This window comes from Pieris napi, chromosome 24, assembly GCF_905475465.1.
Source record: "Pieris napi chromosome 24, ilPieNapi1.2, whole genome shotgun sequence".
Taxonomy (NCBI): domain Eukaryota; kingdom Metazoa; phylum Arthropoda; class Insecta; order Lepidoptera; family Pieridae; genus Pieris; species Pieris napi.
In genome coordinates this window covers 1,514,666-1,534,003 of record NC_062257.1, presented here as the reverse complement: position 1 = coordinate 1,534,003, position 19,338 = coordinate 1,514,666, and the positions used below count along the sequence as shown (strand labels likewise).

The 19,338-nt window shown below is 32.5% G+C and overlaps 2 protein-coding genes and 1 long non-coding RNA gene across 10 annotated transcripts in view; 2 read left to right on the top strand and 1 right to left on the bottom strand.

Moving 5' to 3' along the window:
* The window catches only part of LOC125061945 (serine/threonine-protein kinase mig-15), a 43,329-nt gene extending 41,278 nt beyond the window's left edge, over positions 1 to 2,051 (bottom strand). For all 7 annotated transcript variants that reach the window (XM_047667581.1, XM_047667584.1, XM_047667585.1 and 4 more), the window contains exons 1-3: positions 1,758 to 2,051; positions 1,520 to 1,585; positions 603 to 810 (exon numbers count right to left, since the gene is read on the bottom strand). In XM_047667581.1, the coding sequence (XP_047523537.1) occupies positions 603 to 810; positions 1,520 to 1,585; positions 1,758 to 1,823 (340 nt within the window). In that variant the 5' untranslated portion in view covers positions 1,824 to 2,051. The remainder of the gene's footprint in view (positions 1 to 602; positions 811 to 1,519; positions 1,586 to 1,757) is intronic.
* A 612-nt stretch (positions 2,052 to 2,663) lies between these two features.
* LOC125061863 lies at positions 2,664 to 3,242 on the top strand. The gene is made up of 2 exons (XR_007119094.1): positions 2,664 to 2,858; positions 2,952 to 3,242. It is a non-coding gene; the product is annotated as an uncharacterized LOC125061863 (long non-coding RNA).
* A 3,301-nt stretch (positions 3,243 to 6,543) lies between these two features.
* LOC125061903 (zinc finger MYM-type protein 1-like) lies at positions 6,544 to 9,991 on the top strand. Of its 2 annotated transcripts, XM_047667539.1 has the most exons (3): positions 6,545 to 7,070; positions 7,604 to 8,691; positions 8,848 to 9,991. In XM_047667539.1, the coding sequence occupies exon 3, from the start codon at positions 8,898 to 8,900 to the stop codon at positions 9,966 to 9,968; it is 1,071 nt and encodes a 356-aa protein (XP_047523495.1). In that variant the 5' UTR covers positions 6,545 to 7,070; positions 7,604 to 8,691; positions 8,848 to 8,897; the 3' UTR covers positions 9,969 to 9,991. The 2 variants fall into 2 exon arrangements, with proteins under 2 accessions (XP_047523494.1, XP_047523495.1); XM_047667538.1 differs by lacking the exon at positions 8,848 to 9,991 and having other exon boundaries at positions 6,544 to 7,070; positions 7,604 to 8,792.
* Positions 9,992 to 19,338: the final 9,347 nt, after the last annotated feature.

Below are 19,338 nucleotides of genomic sequence, written 5' to 3'. Positions count from 1 at the left end.
AATGGTACACTGTTTTCTTAAAGGACCTTAAGTTGTATCACTGTAGAAATACCTCAATATTCAGCCTACAAAAAATACAAAGGATGTTGAGTTGTTATGGGTGGAATTTCATATTCCGCCTCAACATCCAATGATGAAACAATTCCTATGACCAATCTAATAACTAATCCTACCACTACTAGAAGAATGTCCAGTCTTCTAGTAGTAATAGGATTACTTATTTTGGAAATAGGTGCATGTTTGTTACTGGGATAATATAGCATTTGACTGGAGTAAGATTTTTAAATCAGTCCAGTAGTTTTTAGGTTTATTCAAAGTATCTTTCTCTTTTTATAATTGATATAGGAATTGTTAAGATTAATAATACAATATCAGCCATATGTACTGTCTTCAGATAAAATATATTCATAGATATAGCCCAATCACTCTCAAAACAAGTATGAAACTATAGTTTGTGTTTATTGTCATAATTCATAGATGTAGTCTATCCCAAATTAATAGTTACATGTGCTCACATCCACTTTCCTTTATATTTAGTCCTCCTATATATATATTTGTTGGACAACTGAATACCACTCTCTAAATAGAAAATTTAAACTTACCGGCACCACAATACTCCATAACCAACCAGAGCTGGTCATCTTTCCCTGGAGGACTTTTCTTTATAAAAGCACCATAGTAAGTGGCAATGTTGCGATGGGTTGAATATTTCTTTAACACATTGATCTCAAGTTTTATTTCCTCTTCTTCATCTTGTGTCACATCCATCACCTTGATGGCAGCAAGCTGGCCGGTCTTTGTGTGCCGTCCCTAGAAATTTCATTTTAAAGTTATAATACCTGCAAGTCTTAAAATATGTAAGCTAGCTATTATAAATATAGCTTATATAATCACTATTGTGGTATTGTTCCTAGTCAATTTTCACTATGTTAAAAAGAGTATCTTTTTAGATATGTATATTTTTTGCTTTTAAAACCAATACATAGGATACAAAACAAATTTATTGGATTTGTATTAGAGACTAACAATAGTGTTGGTAGAATTAAAAAATAAGTAAACAGTATTAAATTAATAAGAAAAGATAATATTAATGAGAAGAAAAAAATATTATATATTTCTTTTAGCAATAAAAATTTGAAATGTATATTCTAACTTTATTTTTTTTATTACTAAATTTATTAATATTTCATATGTAGGCTTGCTATATTGATAACATATTTAAAAAATTGAATGCATTATCAAATATAAATATTGTTGAGATAACATTACTTGCAACTAGAATTAATCTGGTAGGAAAAGTACATACTCTAAGATAATTTTAACAATAGTAGGCCATAGCTTCCTTAGTGTATGAAATTTAAATTATGTTCATTGAGATTAATAAAATATAGTCTTGTAGTTAAATGAATACTATGAATACATTACTTAGTAAAAGTCAACTATGTCAGGGTAAATATTAGTCAAATTGGAATACATAAGATATATAATAGCATAGCAAGTATAATTTTTAAGCACATACCTTGTATACTTGGCCATAAGTGCCATTTCCTACAACTTCAATAAGCTCAAATATTCCAGCAGGATCCTGTAAACAAGTATACACGAGAAATGTATAGATAAAAGCTAATTATATTCCCTAACACCTTCCCAATGATTCACACCCTGTGAGATCATTGCACTCTAGACAGGTTTTCACAAAGGGGCGTAAAACAAAGTAATACATATGACAATGTTTTTAGGATAAATCAAATATTTACCTTTAATGCACTGAGGTCAATGTCGTCTAATGAACAATTTACAGACGGTGCTAGTTGATGCGCCATTTTGAGTATATTGTCACACACGGAGACAAAGCACGAGATCTTCACATCAATATAAAAACCTTATAAAAGATCTTATATCACAACATTTGTATAGATATGGATAAGAATTTATTCTTGTACATCTGAATAATTTATAAAACACATTGTTTACAATTAAATTTAAAGAGAATTACAGATACACAATTTATATGCCGCACACACACACCCGGCGGTGATGCCAGATGAAATCTTGGGACAACTGACAATTTTCTCAAATCTACCATAGCAAATCTACCTAGTTTACAGATCTACTATATAGGTTAAAAATATAAGCAGATTTTTACTAAACGCCCTATTCATACGGATATAAATATAATATAGTTTATTATGGGTGTTCTATCTTGTTATAAATCACAACCCATTTTTATCATTGTTAATTGATTTATTCTTCACAAACAACAGTAATAAATTTATATTCACATAGAAACGCTCAAGGAAAAAAACATATATATCACTCGTCTTAAAAGTCTGTTCTGAGTGACGTCTGTTTTCTTCTTTTCTTAGTGTCCTATCTTTATGTTGACACATACATCAAAATCTTATAGAAAATACTTCACAAAATAGTATGTACTATTTTGTATATGCATTTTAAGTGCGTATCTAATATATTATTTTGGTAAAATATCGATTTTATTATTTTCTTTTCTTTATTAGAAATGGAGAGAAGTCTTAAAATACTTTCTAAAAATGATGTCTCAATAGTAGCAACAAAAACTTATAATCTATAGGTCTACCAGAATCTGATGGCAAAAATTTTTTTTTAAAAATTAGCGATTTTCATATGGCAATAGAAAAATTTCATCTGTCAACTGAAATTTCGAAGAATTGTTTTTGGTTTAGTTTCAAATTTCCTTTAAAAAGTGATGAAAATGTCGAAGAAACCTCTTCGATCGCAAGCAAGACATATTGTTTTCAATGTTTATCAAAGAACACTTGATCAACAAGATGCAGAACATACACAATCATCGATATTGAGCCATGTGCAAGCGTTGACTGGTTAGTAGGAATGACACGTCTTGATACTTTGGTTTATGGGATTTTTCGTGTGTATTATATTATGTACTTATACTGAACTTTGGTTTATTTCAGGGGTTTCTTATACTACAAATAAACTTGGATAGTTTTGATTTAGAATTGATCAGAAACAAGATAAATGAGTTTTACACTGTTTCTTTCTCTCAAATAGGGATTGATTGATGGCGAAAATCTTGTGAACATGTAATAAAAATTGAAAATCAGTTCATAGAACAAGATCGGTTAATTGAGATGCAGGAGGAAAGGTTTATCATAAATACTGCGTTGAAGACTTTTTTATGGATGTGCAGTATTTAGAACCATTTTCAAGTTCTTTATTAATTAATAAACTCATGAACAGAGTAATTGGAGTTTTCATCTAAATTTCAAACCCCACATTCGCCACATTTTCAAAAATTATCCTTGATCATTGGATAATTTTTTATATTTGCATGTATCACACACAATCAGCCGCTATAAGGAAAAAAAGTATCAAAACGTTTTACTCCAATTTCCCCAGTATTGCTAGCGTCAATTTCTTTTTTCCCTTTTTGCCATCAGATCCTGGTAGACCTATAGTATCCCTAGATATAGTGTTAGAATTTGACTTTTATTAAATATTTCATGTTACTTTTGACTCTCTTAGGTTATGACGTCATGTGCACAACTTAAAATTTTACTTTTAGGACTAATATTATTCTATTATTTTCAGCAAAAAAAAATCGTGAAGCGCAGAAGCTGTATGAAAATAAGAAATATTTAATGAATCATTGTAAATGTTTAGTAAACCGGCGCGAGATATCGCTTTAAAAATCTTTCCTACGCCCTGATGCCTAGGCGAGGTTGCCAATCTTTGAATAGCGACTACAACATGCAAGTGCGGCAACGCCGCAAAATGTAATATGAATAAAATGCGACAGAGACCCAAACAATGACGTAGAATATTGAAATTGGTATTTGGTACTTACGTACAGTCATACCTACACTTGTCAATAACGTTATCAAATCATGGAAAGCACTAAATTTCAAATACTAGATTAATCCAGATTTCCTAAAAAAATATGTTGAGTGTTGACATTGTGCAGCAGAAAACGCATTCATGTTCATTGAATTTCGTTCATTGAATTTCGTTCATTCACGCATATGTTCACAATTTCTAAAAAAAATATATACCTACCACTAATACTGACACCATTTTCGCTTTGATGGCTATTAAAGCAAATGTAAAAGAGACCATAAATTTTGAGCCATTAAAAACCATGATACGTCATGTTAAAATAAAATAAAAAAGGAGTGGCAAACGTCTGCTCTGGCAACACTGTCCGTAATAGCGATATTTGCTTCGAAGTTCGAAGTTGTTGGCCGCACTGGCAGGCCGATGACCGGCTTTAACACAGAACACAATTACCTAAAGGAAGAACGACGTCTTGGAACACAGATTCTAAGATACGCGAATGTATCGCCACCTATTATCAACCCACCCAAAACTACATGTGGCGGCAAAAATTTGAATTGCCGGCTGGTCCAGGTTCCCCAGAAAATTATTAATTTCGGATGCATAGGCCATTTCATTTGTATATAAGACTCAATTCTCAAATGAATAAGTTTTCTCATACACTAAATATTTAACAAATGATCTTGAAATAAAACAAAAAACGTTTTCTCATTGAATTATTATTTATTTCACTTTTATGGATCCTTAGACAAGAAATCAACATAATTGTGATGTTCGTACCTAGGTAATTCAAATGAAAAGTTTCTTCGCTACTTCTTCTCTACAAATGAATAATTTACATAATCCACAGTAACTTGTTCATGAGTCTCACAAGAGGAAGCAAACACCAACCATATTATAAGATGAAAATTATATATGTTAACGTAAAATTGTAAAAACCGTTAGATTGTAATCTATCTCGCGAGATTATAAACTGTCGAAAGATTGTGAACCTCAGCTTACTGCTTACAATTTAACGTATTATTATTCGGTAGATTGTACTACACTAACTTAGTTATCATTCAAACTTCTTTGGTCAAGTACAGATTAATTTTACTTTCCAACAATTTCATATAACTACCGAATAATAATACGTTAAATTGTAAGCAGTTCGTTGAGGTTCACAATCTTTCGACAGTTTATAATCTCGCGAGATAGATTACAATCTAACGGTGTTTACAATTTTACGGTGACATATAGATTCCTCTGGTAGTAATATTCTCTTATTCTTATAGGCAAGACTGTGTCAGACTTATAAAAAAAAACGGTACCACGAAAACACTTAAGAAACTGTATTTACAATGAGAATCATCAGGATATACACTAAAACTTGGAATAACACAGATCGAACTTCCCACCTCAGGGATAAGAGTCGCAAACCGAAGCCACTAGGCCAACACTGCTGCAAAATAAGTAATGTACCCAGTCTAGGCATAAGTTCTGTTACAAATGAGCATGCATTCTTTTGAAGTGAAACTTCTTTAGAATCGTTGTGATTTCAAACCGGATGCAACGGAAAAAGCGACAGTAAAAAGAGACAGACACATAAATTAATAGGATTTGGCGTGGGAGAGAGTGAGAAAGCGACAGGTAAGAGACACAAATACAAAAATGTGTAGGATGAAGCCAGGAAAGAATGAGACAGAAATATACATACTATTTTTAAACTTTATCTAAGTTAACTTTAATTAACCAATTTCTGTAAAGCTGCATATAGTAGATCATTTTTCGTAAAACAAAGGTCATAAAGAAGTTTCACTTCTTACGTGTGTACACTAGTACACGCATGCATTTTTTTTTAAAGAAGTAATTATCCTACATATTTACTAAAGTCTCAGCAAAAAACAATATTCTATTCGAAATGGCCACCTTTGGCTTTTATACATATTACACTTTAATCTGTTTGGCCACGAATCTATGGATTTACGCACTGTTTCCAAGGGAAATTTTGCCACTGCTTGCTCCAAAGATTTTTTAAGAGACTCAATGTCGCCGTGTCGTTTTGAGAAGGAAATGTCGTCTAAAACTAATTTGAAGTCTAATAATTTGAGGTCTGGGCTAGATGAGGCCAAGTAGAAGCAATCCTATTTTCTTTAACACCCCATTGTAATTTGATAATGAACATGAAAAAATATATGAAATGGCGCAAAATCGTAAGAACTTTTTTAAATAATATACGTGTTCCAAATTCAAAATAATTAAAAAGTTGAAAAAAGAAAAGGTTTTATGTAATAGTATTAATGGCTAGACTAGTTATATAAAAGTCTCATCAGTATTTGTTGGTTGGTCCTCGGCTGTGCGCCAATGGACTCTGTGCGCGTTAAACTCTAGCTCAAACGGTGAAGGGAAACGTCCTAAAGAAGCCTTCGCGTAACGAATTATACTCTAATTTTTAATTCCGTAGAATTCTGACGGCTATCATTTTTGACATGTCAGTAATGGCAAACCTTTTTGGCCGGGCACATTTTTCAATTTTAATACGAGTCTGTACATTTGAGTCTATACATACATTTTATTGTTAGTTAATATACCCATTTTATTAAGTGCGCTGCTCCACATTAAAAGTGGTTAAACGGCGTGTGGTAATTTCGTCCCTTTTCATCACAAGTAAAGATAACAGGGGCGTAGCTACCGCCGTATTTGCCGTATCAATTATACGGGGCCCCCGGACCACGGGGGCCCCAAAAGTGTGTAAGGAAAAAGAATAAAAACTTTCTAATTTATTTTATTTTACAAATGACAAAATTCTATAAAGCAATTCCTTTTTTTCCCGCCTTAAGCGTGCGTTCAAAAGTTGGCAACACTACATCGTTATGGCGGGCTGCGGGACTTCCCCGTTTTACTTACTTCATCTTCAACTCAGCGGGGAATCCCCGGGAATCCTTCATCGATATCGCGATGTACGTGTACGTTGTTGTACTTTGCATTGGATGTTAAACCACGGAGTGCAGTGCACTGTTTATTTACGCGCTTTATATAAATGTGCATTACATTGTAATTCAGTACAAACAATATTGTTCTTCTGGTTTAGCAGTATTAGTAACGATTTGTAAAAGAAATGAGTGAAAGAAAAAGAGATTATCCCAGCGGCGCTGAGAAAAGAAAAATTGAACAGAAAAGGGACGAGGTTATAAAAAAAGTGCCCAAAATTTCTTCATTTTTTCAGAGACAAGATACTGTGAGTGATTTAGATTGGAAAGGTAAGTACTACACTACTACCCAACCCATTTATTAGGGGCCCGTAGTGATAAACAAGGAAATCTTTTAATTTCGGTCTGTCCATCTGTCCGTCACAAAAAGTTGTCTCCCCCCTCGATTTTCACAATTATACTGTTTTTAGGGTTCCGTGCCTTGATTAAAAAAAACAAAATTCTAACTTATCTATAGGATCGATTTGTTTTGTTGTTTGTTTATCAGTCCGTATCGTATCGTTAATTGCGTGTTGAGAACTTCAGATGTGCAGACTCGCTTTCGGGTTCTCGTTTTGTATGGCCACTACACTACGCGCTGCGTTTAAATAGCACGCAGGTGTATAGTAATGCACGGACGGGCTGCAGGTGATTTTGTATCTACTAATAGGTACGAGCACAATCCGCGTAGAATCTGTGTGCGTCTGAACTGAACACTCTCTAACTGTGACCCTTAGTAACGTTATTTATTTATATATAACTCTTTTTAGTTTAGTATCAAAGCATTCGTATTTACTTTTTAACAATTACTCGTTTATTTTTAGATTCTTCTGAAGCATGTTCTTCGTCACATATCCATCCGGAAATAGAAGAAAGCCAAGCACATACTTTATCGGATGTCTATCCAGAAATCGAGGAACCCCAAGTCAACGATTCTGATATATCTGCAGATAATGCAGATTGTAATATAATTTCATCAGATAGAGGAAATTTTGGTGACAATTTAACTGAATGCGAACGAAAAATAATTTTTAAATTGGGTCCATTTAAACCACAAGGACCATTTCCAAAAGTTTCAGAAAATAACCGACCTTTTTCAGCTTATTATTATTCATATTTCAATCAGGCAGGCATAAAAATTATAAGACCATGGTTATGTTATTCTAACGTTTTAAACAAACCGTACTGTCACTTCTGTTGGTTATTAGCAGATCGTCAAAACAAATCGTACTCCTCTGCTTGGGTTAACGGTGTTTCGGTTAGAAGCAATTTCACACAAACTATTCTTGACCATGAAAAGTCACAGCAGCATATTAGTGCCTCACTCTCTTATAATAATTGGTTGCAAGGAAATACCATCGATACTCTATTGAAAAGTGAAATCGATAGTAAAATTACATTCTGGAGAGATGTACTGCATCGTATAATTAATGTTATAATTACTTTAGTATCTTGTAATCTACCTTTGAGGGGGCATGATTCTGATTCTGGCAATTTTATGGCAATTTCACGTCTGCTATCTAACTATGATGCAACTTCAAAAGAACTTTTTCTAAAACCGAAAGGTGAAATAAATTATTTAAGCCCTACGATTCAAAACGAAATTATTAGTTTGCTTGGTACTAACGTTAGGAACAGTATTATCTCAGAAATTAAAAAAGCTCAATTTCTGACAATAATTCTGGATACAACACAAGACTTGTCAAAAATTGACCAACTATCTGTAGTTTTTCGATATATCTCGGTTACAGAAAATGATGATAATGTGCTGAAGAAATAAAAATCTGTGAGTCCTTTTTAGGATTCATAGCAGTAACCGATTGCAGTGCTGCAGGTCTGAAAACTGTCATTTTAAATTTGACTAAAGAATATGGAATTGATTTGACTAAATGTAGAGGACAGGGATACGATGGAGCAAATGTTATGTCGGGTGTGTATGGAGGATTACAAACCCTAATAAAAGAGCATGCTCCAAATGCCGATTATGTTCATTGTGCTGCGCACGCTTTAAACTTGGTTATGAACGATGCTGCGAGACATGTTCGTGAAGTATCGACTTTTTTCGATAATTTAGAAAAAATATATACTTTTTTTGGCAATAGTATAAAACGCTGGGCTATGCTAAGTGACGATTCATCTGAAAAATATTTGATTACCCTTAAAAAGGTATGTCCTACTAGATGGTCTTCTAGGAACGACGCTTTATTAGCAGTAAAGAAAAATTTTTTACTAATCATGAAAACTTTGTACCAACTAAATTTAATTTCAAATAAAAAAGATGAACGTGAAGAATGTAAAAGTATAATTAATATTTTAGAGAGTTTTGATTTCTTAGTGCTCGTTACATTTTTTTCTTCACTATTTGAAATTATTAATCCTGTTTCTAAAGCTCTACAGCATGAAAATAATGACTTACAGAAATCTAGTATTTTATTAAGTAATCTTTTAAATAGACTGTGCCAATTAAGAAATCAGAATTCATTTAATAGTTTGCTAAATGAATCCAAAGATTTAGCAAAAAAGTGGGGGGTAACAACTGTTTTTAAAAACAGTAGGCGAAAGATAACGAAGCGTTTTTTTGATGAGTTATCACAAGATGAGAGAATTTCCGACCCGGAATCCTATTTCAAAGTCAATGTATACTATTGCTGTTTAGATATATTAATTTCTCAAACTAAAGAAAGATTTCAGAGCCTTTGCAACCTGAGTAGTATATTCGAAATATTACAACCGGAGAAACTCCTATCTTCTTCAAGCGAAGAGATATTAAACGCTTCCGGAAAACTGTCTGCTAAATACAGTAAAGACATCTCACTTAATCTTTGTGACCAATTAAAGGCTCTAAAAACATGCTTAAATTCTGAAATTAAAAAAAATTATTCCATTAAAGAACTCATTGAATTATTGCTAGTAAAATTCAATAGTCTTGCATCCAGTTTTCCCGAGGTAATCACAGCATGCTTTTTATTCTTGACCCTTCCAGTTACAACCGCAACGGCAGAAAGAAGTTTTTCAAAATTAAAACTAGTAAAAAATTACTTAAGAACTTCGATGGGACAAGAACGGCTGTCAGACATCTCACTATTGTCCATAGAGGCAGAAACTTTAGAAAAACTAAAATCATCATCAGCCATAAATGATTTAATAAATCAGTTTGCCGATAAAAAGGCAAGGAGAGTGAATATTTAAAATTTGATTTTTATTTGTAAAATGGGTAAATTATGTGATAAATAAATATTACTTATCACAATATTTTTTTTCTTTTGTGAAAAATCTTTACCTCCATATAAGGGCCTCCAAAAAAAATTTTATACGGGGCCCCGACAAGGCACGCTACGCCACTGAAAGATAACATTTTATATTTTAAAATGTTTACTAAACCTGGAATTAGTAGGCAGTGATGCCAGCTAAAGAATAGAATAAAGTAATTAAAGTTAATCCGATATATTGTTTAGATTTACCTTTTTTTAATAAAAACATAAAAAATACGTATAATTTTTTTATTGCCCTCAAATAAGTCAAATTTATCCCTTTTTCGGTGGAGAACTTTTTAGTAGCAACACTTATGAACTGTCAGAATTCTACGGAATTAAAAATCAGAGTATAGACGGATTGACTAATTGGATTGAACAGACATACTTTTACATTTACATCGGATTTGGAACAAGCATCTGGAAATATTAATAATTTTTATTTGGATCCTCCTATTAGTGCTTATGGATTTGACTTCGACCAATTCAAAACAACGAAGAAGTGGCTTCGGACTTTAAAACTACCAAAATCCTCCAATTATTACCAAGAACAAGACCTGGCTGTTTGGACTCAAGTTATTTGCCTTTCCCATTAAGGATAAATTAATATCTACATCATCATCGTCATCAGAGTATGGATAGACGGTGTGTCTGAGACACATAACCGTAGGGATTCCCTATTGGAAAAAATAATGGTGACGAAACAGCTACAGAAGGCCTATCTAAATGGCAACACCGATTTTAAAGTCTTCCGAAATACCTCTATTGATATTTTTTTGTAAATATCTGTAACTTACTAATATAGTCTAGTCGACAAGTTGAAAATGGTACAAAATAGAGATACTGCTCTTAAAATTATGTGCGATAGCTCATTGGATCCGGAATGACGTCTAGAAAAATGTGCCAAAAGCGTGTATTAGCACATAAAAAATTGCAAAAGTTATAAACAATTAAAGATGAAAAAAAAATGGCATTTCGTTTTTTGCCAATATTTAACAAACTATTAATATTTAAGAAATTTCAAGATTTCATAAAGATTCTGAAAGAAGAGGAAATTTCCAATAAAAAACTCTCAGCTCCCGGAACTCTATCTCCATTATTTATAATTTTAATTTAACGCTGAAAATAGGTCTGCGCGTGACATTTTTAGGATTCGCGCGTGGCGTCAAAAGCGACTACGGCACATTAATTAATTAATTTAAGGTATTGCATGTTTTTTTTTAAATTTGAAAAAATTATGGTGTGTTCTGAACACGAGTTTCGGGAGCTGAGAGTTTTTTATTGGAAATTTCCTCCTCTCTCAGAATCTTTTTTTGAAATTTCTTAAATATTAATAGTTTGTTAAATATTGGCAAAAAACGAAATGCCATTTTTTTTTCATCTTTAATTGTTTATAACTTTTGCAATTTTTTCTATATAATCGCGCATAATTTTAAGAGCAGCCCTGCGATTCTGTAACTCACTTTTCGAACTCACACAGCGGTTTTCGCATCGGCGGTCGCTCTCAAATCAGTCGTGAAGCAGTCATTTTATGATTTGGCATTCTGAAAAGGTGGGAGCTTATAGTTTATTAGAATGCCAAATCATAAAATGACTGCTTCACGACTGATTTGAGAGATAATTTACTACGATGCGAAAACCGCTGTGTGAGTTCGAAAAGTGAGTTACAGAATCGCAGGGCTGGTGCTTTCTTCAACAAATAAAGTATCGCAATACAGCGAGGAATGCTGCATTAAAGGTACCCTGCCACAGGGACCAATCTTTTTAAATTTGTTTTAATTTTCTTTTTAACTATTTTTATTGTGTTAGTTAAGTATTATGTATATTATTGTGTACTATATTATATTAGTTATATATTATGTAGGTTAAGAAAATTGTAAATACTGTATATTTGATTGTCATGTTTAGGTTTTTAATAAACGTTAATTAAATATAATACTAGCAGACTCGGGCAAGCGTTGCTGTGGCTAATGTTTTTGTTATGTTACATAGTAGCAAACTATTCAAGGGAAACGGTAGAACACCAGTCATGGGGACCACTATGCTTTTTTGGTGGTTATGCCATTAAATTGTAGCTTATGTGAAACGTTGGTACTTAGTTACAATGTCACACAGATACCCAAAACGCACCATAAGCGTTAATGCAATCAATGCTTAGTCTTATTATTCCATTGTGTTCCACGAATCAAAGTTATCATGTAAGGGGTTTTAGCTGTAAGATTATAATTATATTAAAGGTAGTCTAATATCGGCCACCATAGTGATAGGGTCTAACATCGACCAACTTAGAATAAGAGTCTCATATCGACTATAAGTTAAGAATATTAAGTGTAATTTACTTAATAAAGTTTTCCTTTTTAAAAAAACCTTTGATAACCGTCGCGATTTGACTGGCGCAGCCGGTAGGATATCCGTCGTGATCCTGTGCCTGTGAAGACTTAAAATCAGTCTGAGTGTAGGGTTGCGCGTGTGTTTTTACGCATTTAACGGATATTTTACGACCAAACAAATAAGTCATTATTGATCGCGTAATTCGACGGTAAAAGGTAAAAAGTGAAAGAAGCAGAAGCAGTTATAAATAGAAGAAATGGGTTGCAGACTTATGTGAGTAAACCTCTTCGCATTCCAACCTGTCCCATTTTATTTCCGTTTGACTGTGTATTGTGTAAAATAGATTTAAGTAATTTTAAGTTGATAAAGATTTTAATTGAAATAAAAAAGAAAATTATATTGAATTATTAAGTAAGTAAAGAAAATAAATTTATATTATTTTTAATTTTTATTGTAATAGATATTTTTTCTTAAAAATGCAAGAAATACGCACTATTCCAACTGATATTCTAAATATTATACCTAAGTTCGATGGGGAACAAAAACTATTAAATTTATTTTTAAAGAAAAGTGAGTATGTCATAAGAGCCTTTAGGCCAGAACGTCCGAATATAGCACAAGATATATACATATTTCATGTTATAACAAGCCGCCTTAGAGGTAAGGCAAGTCACTTGATTAGCGAGAGACAAGACATCAATAATTGGGAGGAGCTAAGAACAACTCTTATCCAACATTTCGGAGATCCTAGAACTGAAGAATGTATTTCGATTGAATTAGAAAATATTAAAATTAATCAAGGCGAGTCATATTTAAGCTTTTGTAATCGAATCCAAAGCGTCCGTAGCACATTATTTTCAAAAATTAATTTAATAGAGGACGAGAATATTAAGAACGCGAAGATGAATATATATAACCATACATGTTTAAATGTTTTCCTTTTCAATTTGCCCGAAGATATGATACGCGTTGTCCGATTACATAGATGTACAACTCTAGAAGACGCGCTCAGTGTAGTAATGGAAGAAGTAAATTTCCTTAACCAATATAAATCACGGAGTGTTAATAGACAAAAATATACTCAAAATATTAATGAAAAAAATAATTTAACACAAAATAATTTTCCACAAAATAATTTACCACAAAATAATTTATCACGAAATAATTTTTCACAAAATAATTTTAATAAGTTTAATCAATTACCCCAATACCAAAATAAGCCTCCAATGAATTTCAAATTCGGAATACAATCACAACAACAACCTCAAGGATTTAAACCTAATTTCTCTAATTTTAAATTCGGTACCAACCAAAAGCAAGGGATATATAATCCTAATAATCCTAATAATTCACAATTTAAGTTTGGTGGTGGACCACCTCAATTTGGATACAGGCAATTCCCCCAAACAACGAATCAACAACAATTTAAATTTGGTATCCCACAAAATCATCAACCAAAACCGGTACATAGATATGATAACGATGTATCGATGCGAACGGCGCCTCAAGCTAAGCCAAATTTTATGACACCAAGAACATCAAATAATTTATTTTATACAAATTACATGAACGACGATATGAATAACTACACAGATTACGATCATGAAACATTTTATACACACGAAGATAATTATCCCTATGAATATTATAATGTAGATCCGAATGATTTTACTCCAGATAATTATTGCGAATTAGAACAAAATTCAGAAGGTAATCCTTCAGAAGGAGGTCTCAATTACACCTCAGAACCTGAAAATTTTCATACACAAGCCTCAATAACCGACAAACCGAAGTAATACAATTAAATCATCACGGTGCTTTAAAGTTGCCACATATTGAAATTCCCGAAATAAATAGTAAGTTTATGATAGACACAGGTAGTTCACGATCCTTTATAAGTCCTGAAATAGTAAATAAGTATTTGACAGAATTTAAATATTATGAGCCATTCGAAGTCGTGAGTACACACGCACAGAGTCACCATAACGAAGTAATTTATATACCTCTCTTTAAAACTTTTTGTAGTACAGATTATCATAAATTTTATATCTATAATGTGGATAGCGATTATGGCGGTTTAATAGGATCAGACCTATTAAAACAACTTGACGCTAATATAGACATGAAAAATCAAATTTTAAAAACTCGTGACACAGAAATACCAATTATTTATAGTCCACCATTTGCCATTCATGTTGACGCACGTTCTGAAACTCGTGTTAAGGTTCCTGTTAATCTTCCCAATGGACAAGCAATATTAAATTCAATTAATTTTGGTAAAGGTATAAGAACACCATCTGCTCTTGTAAAATGCGAAAACGGTTATGCTACCACTATAATACAGAATGCATCTGATAAAAACTATAAAATTAAATTCACTAAACCTCTAATGGTTACAAGTTACAATAATTTGTGTTTTGAATATAGAGATATTTTTTACAGCCAGCATATACCATTAAGTTTTTCTAATCAAGTTAAGCATAAAACTCGTATTAAATTAAATGCTTTAGGTAAAAACGATAAAGATAATCAATCAATGAAAGTAAATGTAGGAAACTCTGATAGAAATCTTGATTACTATATTCAAGAATTAACTGATTCAATAACACGATTAGGACAAAACAACCAAAGTAAAGAACCTGAAAACGATAACAGTAACTCTATGTCTTTTTCTGAAATATCTAGGTCTATTCCATCTCGAATTAATTCCAGGTCATCATCACGCACATTAACAATAAACTCTAGTACAGATACAGCACATTCTGCTGAAGATATGGATACTGATGGCATTCCCATACTTTACGAAGCTATAGATACAAAACCAAACCAAATATTAATACACCCATGGTTTAAAAATGAACTTTCAGTTAAAATTCGCTCACATCCCAAGCAAAAGATTTTAGAGGTTCACTTACCCCTAGATAATTCCGAGTTAATAAAAAATTTTCTTAAAGAATATATTAGACCCAAAATTAAATACTTTATCTATTACGAAAATAAAGCACACCGACAATTATTCACACAAGTATTAATTTCATTATTTAGAAAAGAAACCGTAAAGCTTTATGAATGCACTGATAGAGTAATAAATGTCACTGACGAAAAAGAACAAGAGGAAATAGTAATGAAGTATCACGTAGGCAAAACCTGTCACCGAGGTATTAAAGAAACAATTTCTCATTTAAAACGAGTTTATTTTTGGACAAATTTAGAAGAAACCGTAACCAGTTTAATAAATTCATGCGACACTTGTTAACGTATGAAATACGATCGTAGACCATTTAAACCTCAATTACAACTTACACAAACTCAATCAAGACCTTTTCAAGAATTATTTATAGATTTATTCTCCATAGAAGGAAAATATTACTTAACCATATTAGACGCATTTAGTAAGTTAGCACAAGCTTTTGAAATCCCAGATAGATCAACACCTGAAGTAGTCAGGGCACTTATAAAGTATTTTTCATTCTACGGCGTACCTACTAAAATCAGTTCAGACCCTGGTTCTGAATTCAATAATAAACTCATGAAAGACTTAATGACATTGTATAAAATAGACATTCACATAGGCACCCCTAACAATCCAAACTCAATGGGATTAATAGAACGATTCCATTCCACAATTTTAGAAATATATAGACTTGCGAAATATGAACATAAATTCACAGATGCTACATCAGTGATGACTTATGCTATAATGGCTTACAATCAAACAATCCATTCAGTAACAGGTCTCACTCCGTTTGAAGTAGTATTTGGTCACACGGAAAATAACAATCAATTCAATTTAAACTTTGATAAAGAATATACTCAACAACTAGTTAGGGATCATGCAAAAAGAACTCACTACTTATACAAATACTTAACCGATAAAATAGGAACTAGGAAAGAAAAAGTTCAACAAAGTAGAGTAGGAGAAACTAATTTCGATTTAAATGAAGGTGATAATGTTTTTATTAAAGGCATAAATCGACGTAGAAGCAAGGATAAGCCCAGGTATGAAAAAGCAAAAGTTAAGGGTAAAATAAAAAGAAATGTAGTATTGGTAGAAACTAGCACAAAGGATAAAAATGTTCCAATAAAAGACATAAAACGTCCCCCACAGGTTCGTCCTGCTAGTGACCCAAGCAGTAACGATCCGGGCCCTTCAACTTCAAAAGGTTGAGAAGAATCCAGGCGTTCTCCCTCTTAGAGAAGGAACCGCTATGATTACGTATGATAAGTGGATAGTAATTAAGACATTAGATATTAAACTTATTAAGGAAGAATTAGAATTTAATATGCATAGGTATATAGAACTAAATAGAATAGTAGAATTACAGTTAAATACCAGTAGCCCTTCGTTAATATACTTCAATGATGTTAAGCTTCAAGTTAATTATATGTTAAATATCACATTGAACAAATATTCCGAAATTGTACCAATTAATAGACAGAAAAGAGGACTCATTAATCCTTTGGGATCTCTAGTTAAAATGATAACAGGAAATTTGGATTACGATGATGCTATTAAATATGACAACTTAATAAAAAATGTAAAATCTCGTGAACATTCTCTGGAAAAGAAAACTACTGTTATATCCGAAATGATAAGACTTGTTGCAAACTCTACTATAAATATTACAAACAATCTCGAACAATTAAGTGATGCAATTAATAAAATTAATAAAAATATTAAAGACATTTCAATTATTTCACATGTTAACCAAATAACACATATCTATAATTCCTTCTTACATAATTTTCGAATAATTTACACAAAATTGACCGAGATTGAAAACATTTTAGCATTCAGTAGAATGGGCGTATTACATCAATCTATAATTGATACTAATGAACTCATTAATGTACTTAGAATCATAGAGAAAACAGATAAGCTGATATTTAAAGTAATTCCTGAAAATATTGTAAGAATTGAACAGTCCATGACATTGAAATCGTATTTTAAGAACAATGTTATTACTTTAGTATTAGAAATACCCTTAGTTAAGAAAGAAACTTATTTTTATTATAAAATTGTACCCTTACCTATCACCCAACCTGAAACAAACCTTACCTTAATAATATTACCCAAGTATCCTTACCTTATTGCGAAGGGGTTGAAAGCGAAATCGCTGTCGACACCATGTAAGAATATAGAAGAAGAAATATACCTCTGTGATGAGCTGCAGACCATGGTACCTGTTGAAGACACTTGTATCCTGGACCTGATGAAATATTCTCACAACGTCTCTTGCAAACAAATTCCAATAGAATTCGAAGAAATTAAAGTGGAACTTTTACAGATTAATCGATGGATAATCTACTCTAAATCACCTGTTGATCTGGTTATAACCTGTGATAATGAAATTTTACATTACACTCTCATAAATACTTACTTATTAACCATAGAAGATAAATGCCAATATAACATTGCAAATCACAATTTAAGAATACATAGCAGTAACGGTGAGAAGCTTATATCTCAAAAGCTGCCGCTAGTAAATTTACCTGAAAATTTGAAGATCAGTATCCAGAGCAACATTAATCCTGTTAAGCTGAATGGGGTTGATTTAACCAATTTAAAAGTATTATCATACGCCCTACAAAACAGTGAAAATCAAAGTGATAGTGTAGTGAAAACCAATAGTGTCAGTTTAGGGACAATAATTCTATATGTAATTTTAATTTTAAGTCTTATATCCTTTCTGGCATACAAAAAGATAAAAACATGTATAATATTTCAAGGCCGAAACCATCCTCCGAAAAATTGTTCTTCAGATGATTTCGAGCTTAAGGAGGGAAAAGTTACAATGTCACACAGATACCCAAAACGCACCATAAGCGTTAATGCAATCAATGCTTAGTCTTATTATTCCATTGTGTTCCACGAATCAAAGTTATCATGTAAGGGGTTTTAGCTGTAAGATTATAATTATATTAAAGGTAGTCTAATATCGGCCACCATAGTGATAGGGTCTAACATCGACCAACTTAGAATAAGAGTCTCATATCGACTATAAGTTAAGAATATTAAGTGTAATTTACTTAATAAAGTTTTCCTTTTTAAAAAAACCTTTGATAACCGTCGCGATTTGACTACTTTCAACACAGCGCCATCTGTTAGAATTGTGACTATCAAATAATAAACAAATATTTTGCAATGAAATAATATTGTGCGTATAAATTGAGATGTAAGCTATCCTATCTTTTAAGTTGGATCAAACTACACACGGTGTGCAAATTTGATTGATATCGGTTCGGTAGTTCTGGGATCCTTTCGGAGTGTATCCATTTCCATCATATTCACAAGCAGGCGATTGGAACCCGCAAGGAGAAACTAGATGAGGCAAAGAGAGCCGGAAAGACTTGGAAAGAGTTGAAATACGAGGACCGAACACGTTGGTGACTCAGTGAGGACGCCCTCTGCCCCATCTAGGGGTAATGGGACATTAACTTAGTAAGTAGACAAATCGTGTGCTTCCAAAAATATATTATTACTAGCTGACCCGGCAAACGGTATATTATTTGTAGGAAACATGTTTTTAGTTTAATAAAAAAAACTATCTACAATAATAAAAAATTGGGGTTGATCGTAGGGCCTACTTGTTTTTGTATGTTGTATCATAAAAATAAAAATTCGAAAAAATAAAAACAGATTTTTTGGGGTGGACACCCCTTATCACTTAGGGGTTTGAAATACATAGATAGTAGCCGATTGTCAGACTTACTGAATATGCATAAAAAATTCATAAGAATCGGTCGAGCCGTTTCGGAGGTGTATGGGAACGAACGTTGTGACACGAGAATTATACATAGATACTAGTGGACCCCACAGACGTTGTCCTGCATGATATTTCAAGCTATTAGGATATTAAAGTATGAAAGTGCCGACTGCAGCGCCACCTGCCGGGCTGATTTGTGAATCTAAACCATTCCCAGATCCCCTTGAACACACACAAAAAATTTCATCAAAGTCGGTCCAGTCGTTTGAG

Coding starts and splice junctions, on each gene's coding strand:
- LOC125061903 (XM_047667538.1), top strand. CDS start 6,929: ATGAGTGAAAGAAAAAGAGATTATCCCAGCGGCGCTGAGAAAAGAAAA. Junction 7,071..7,603: donor GAGTGATTTAGATTGGAAAG/GTAAGTACTACA, acceptor GTTTATTTTTAG/ATTCTTCTGAAGCATGTTCT.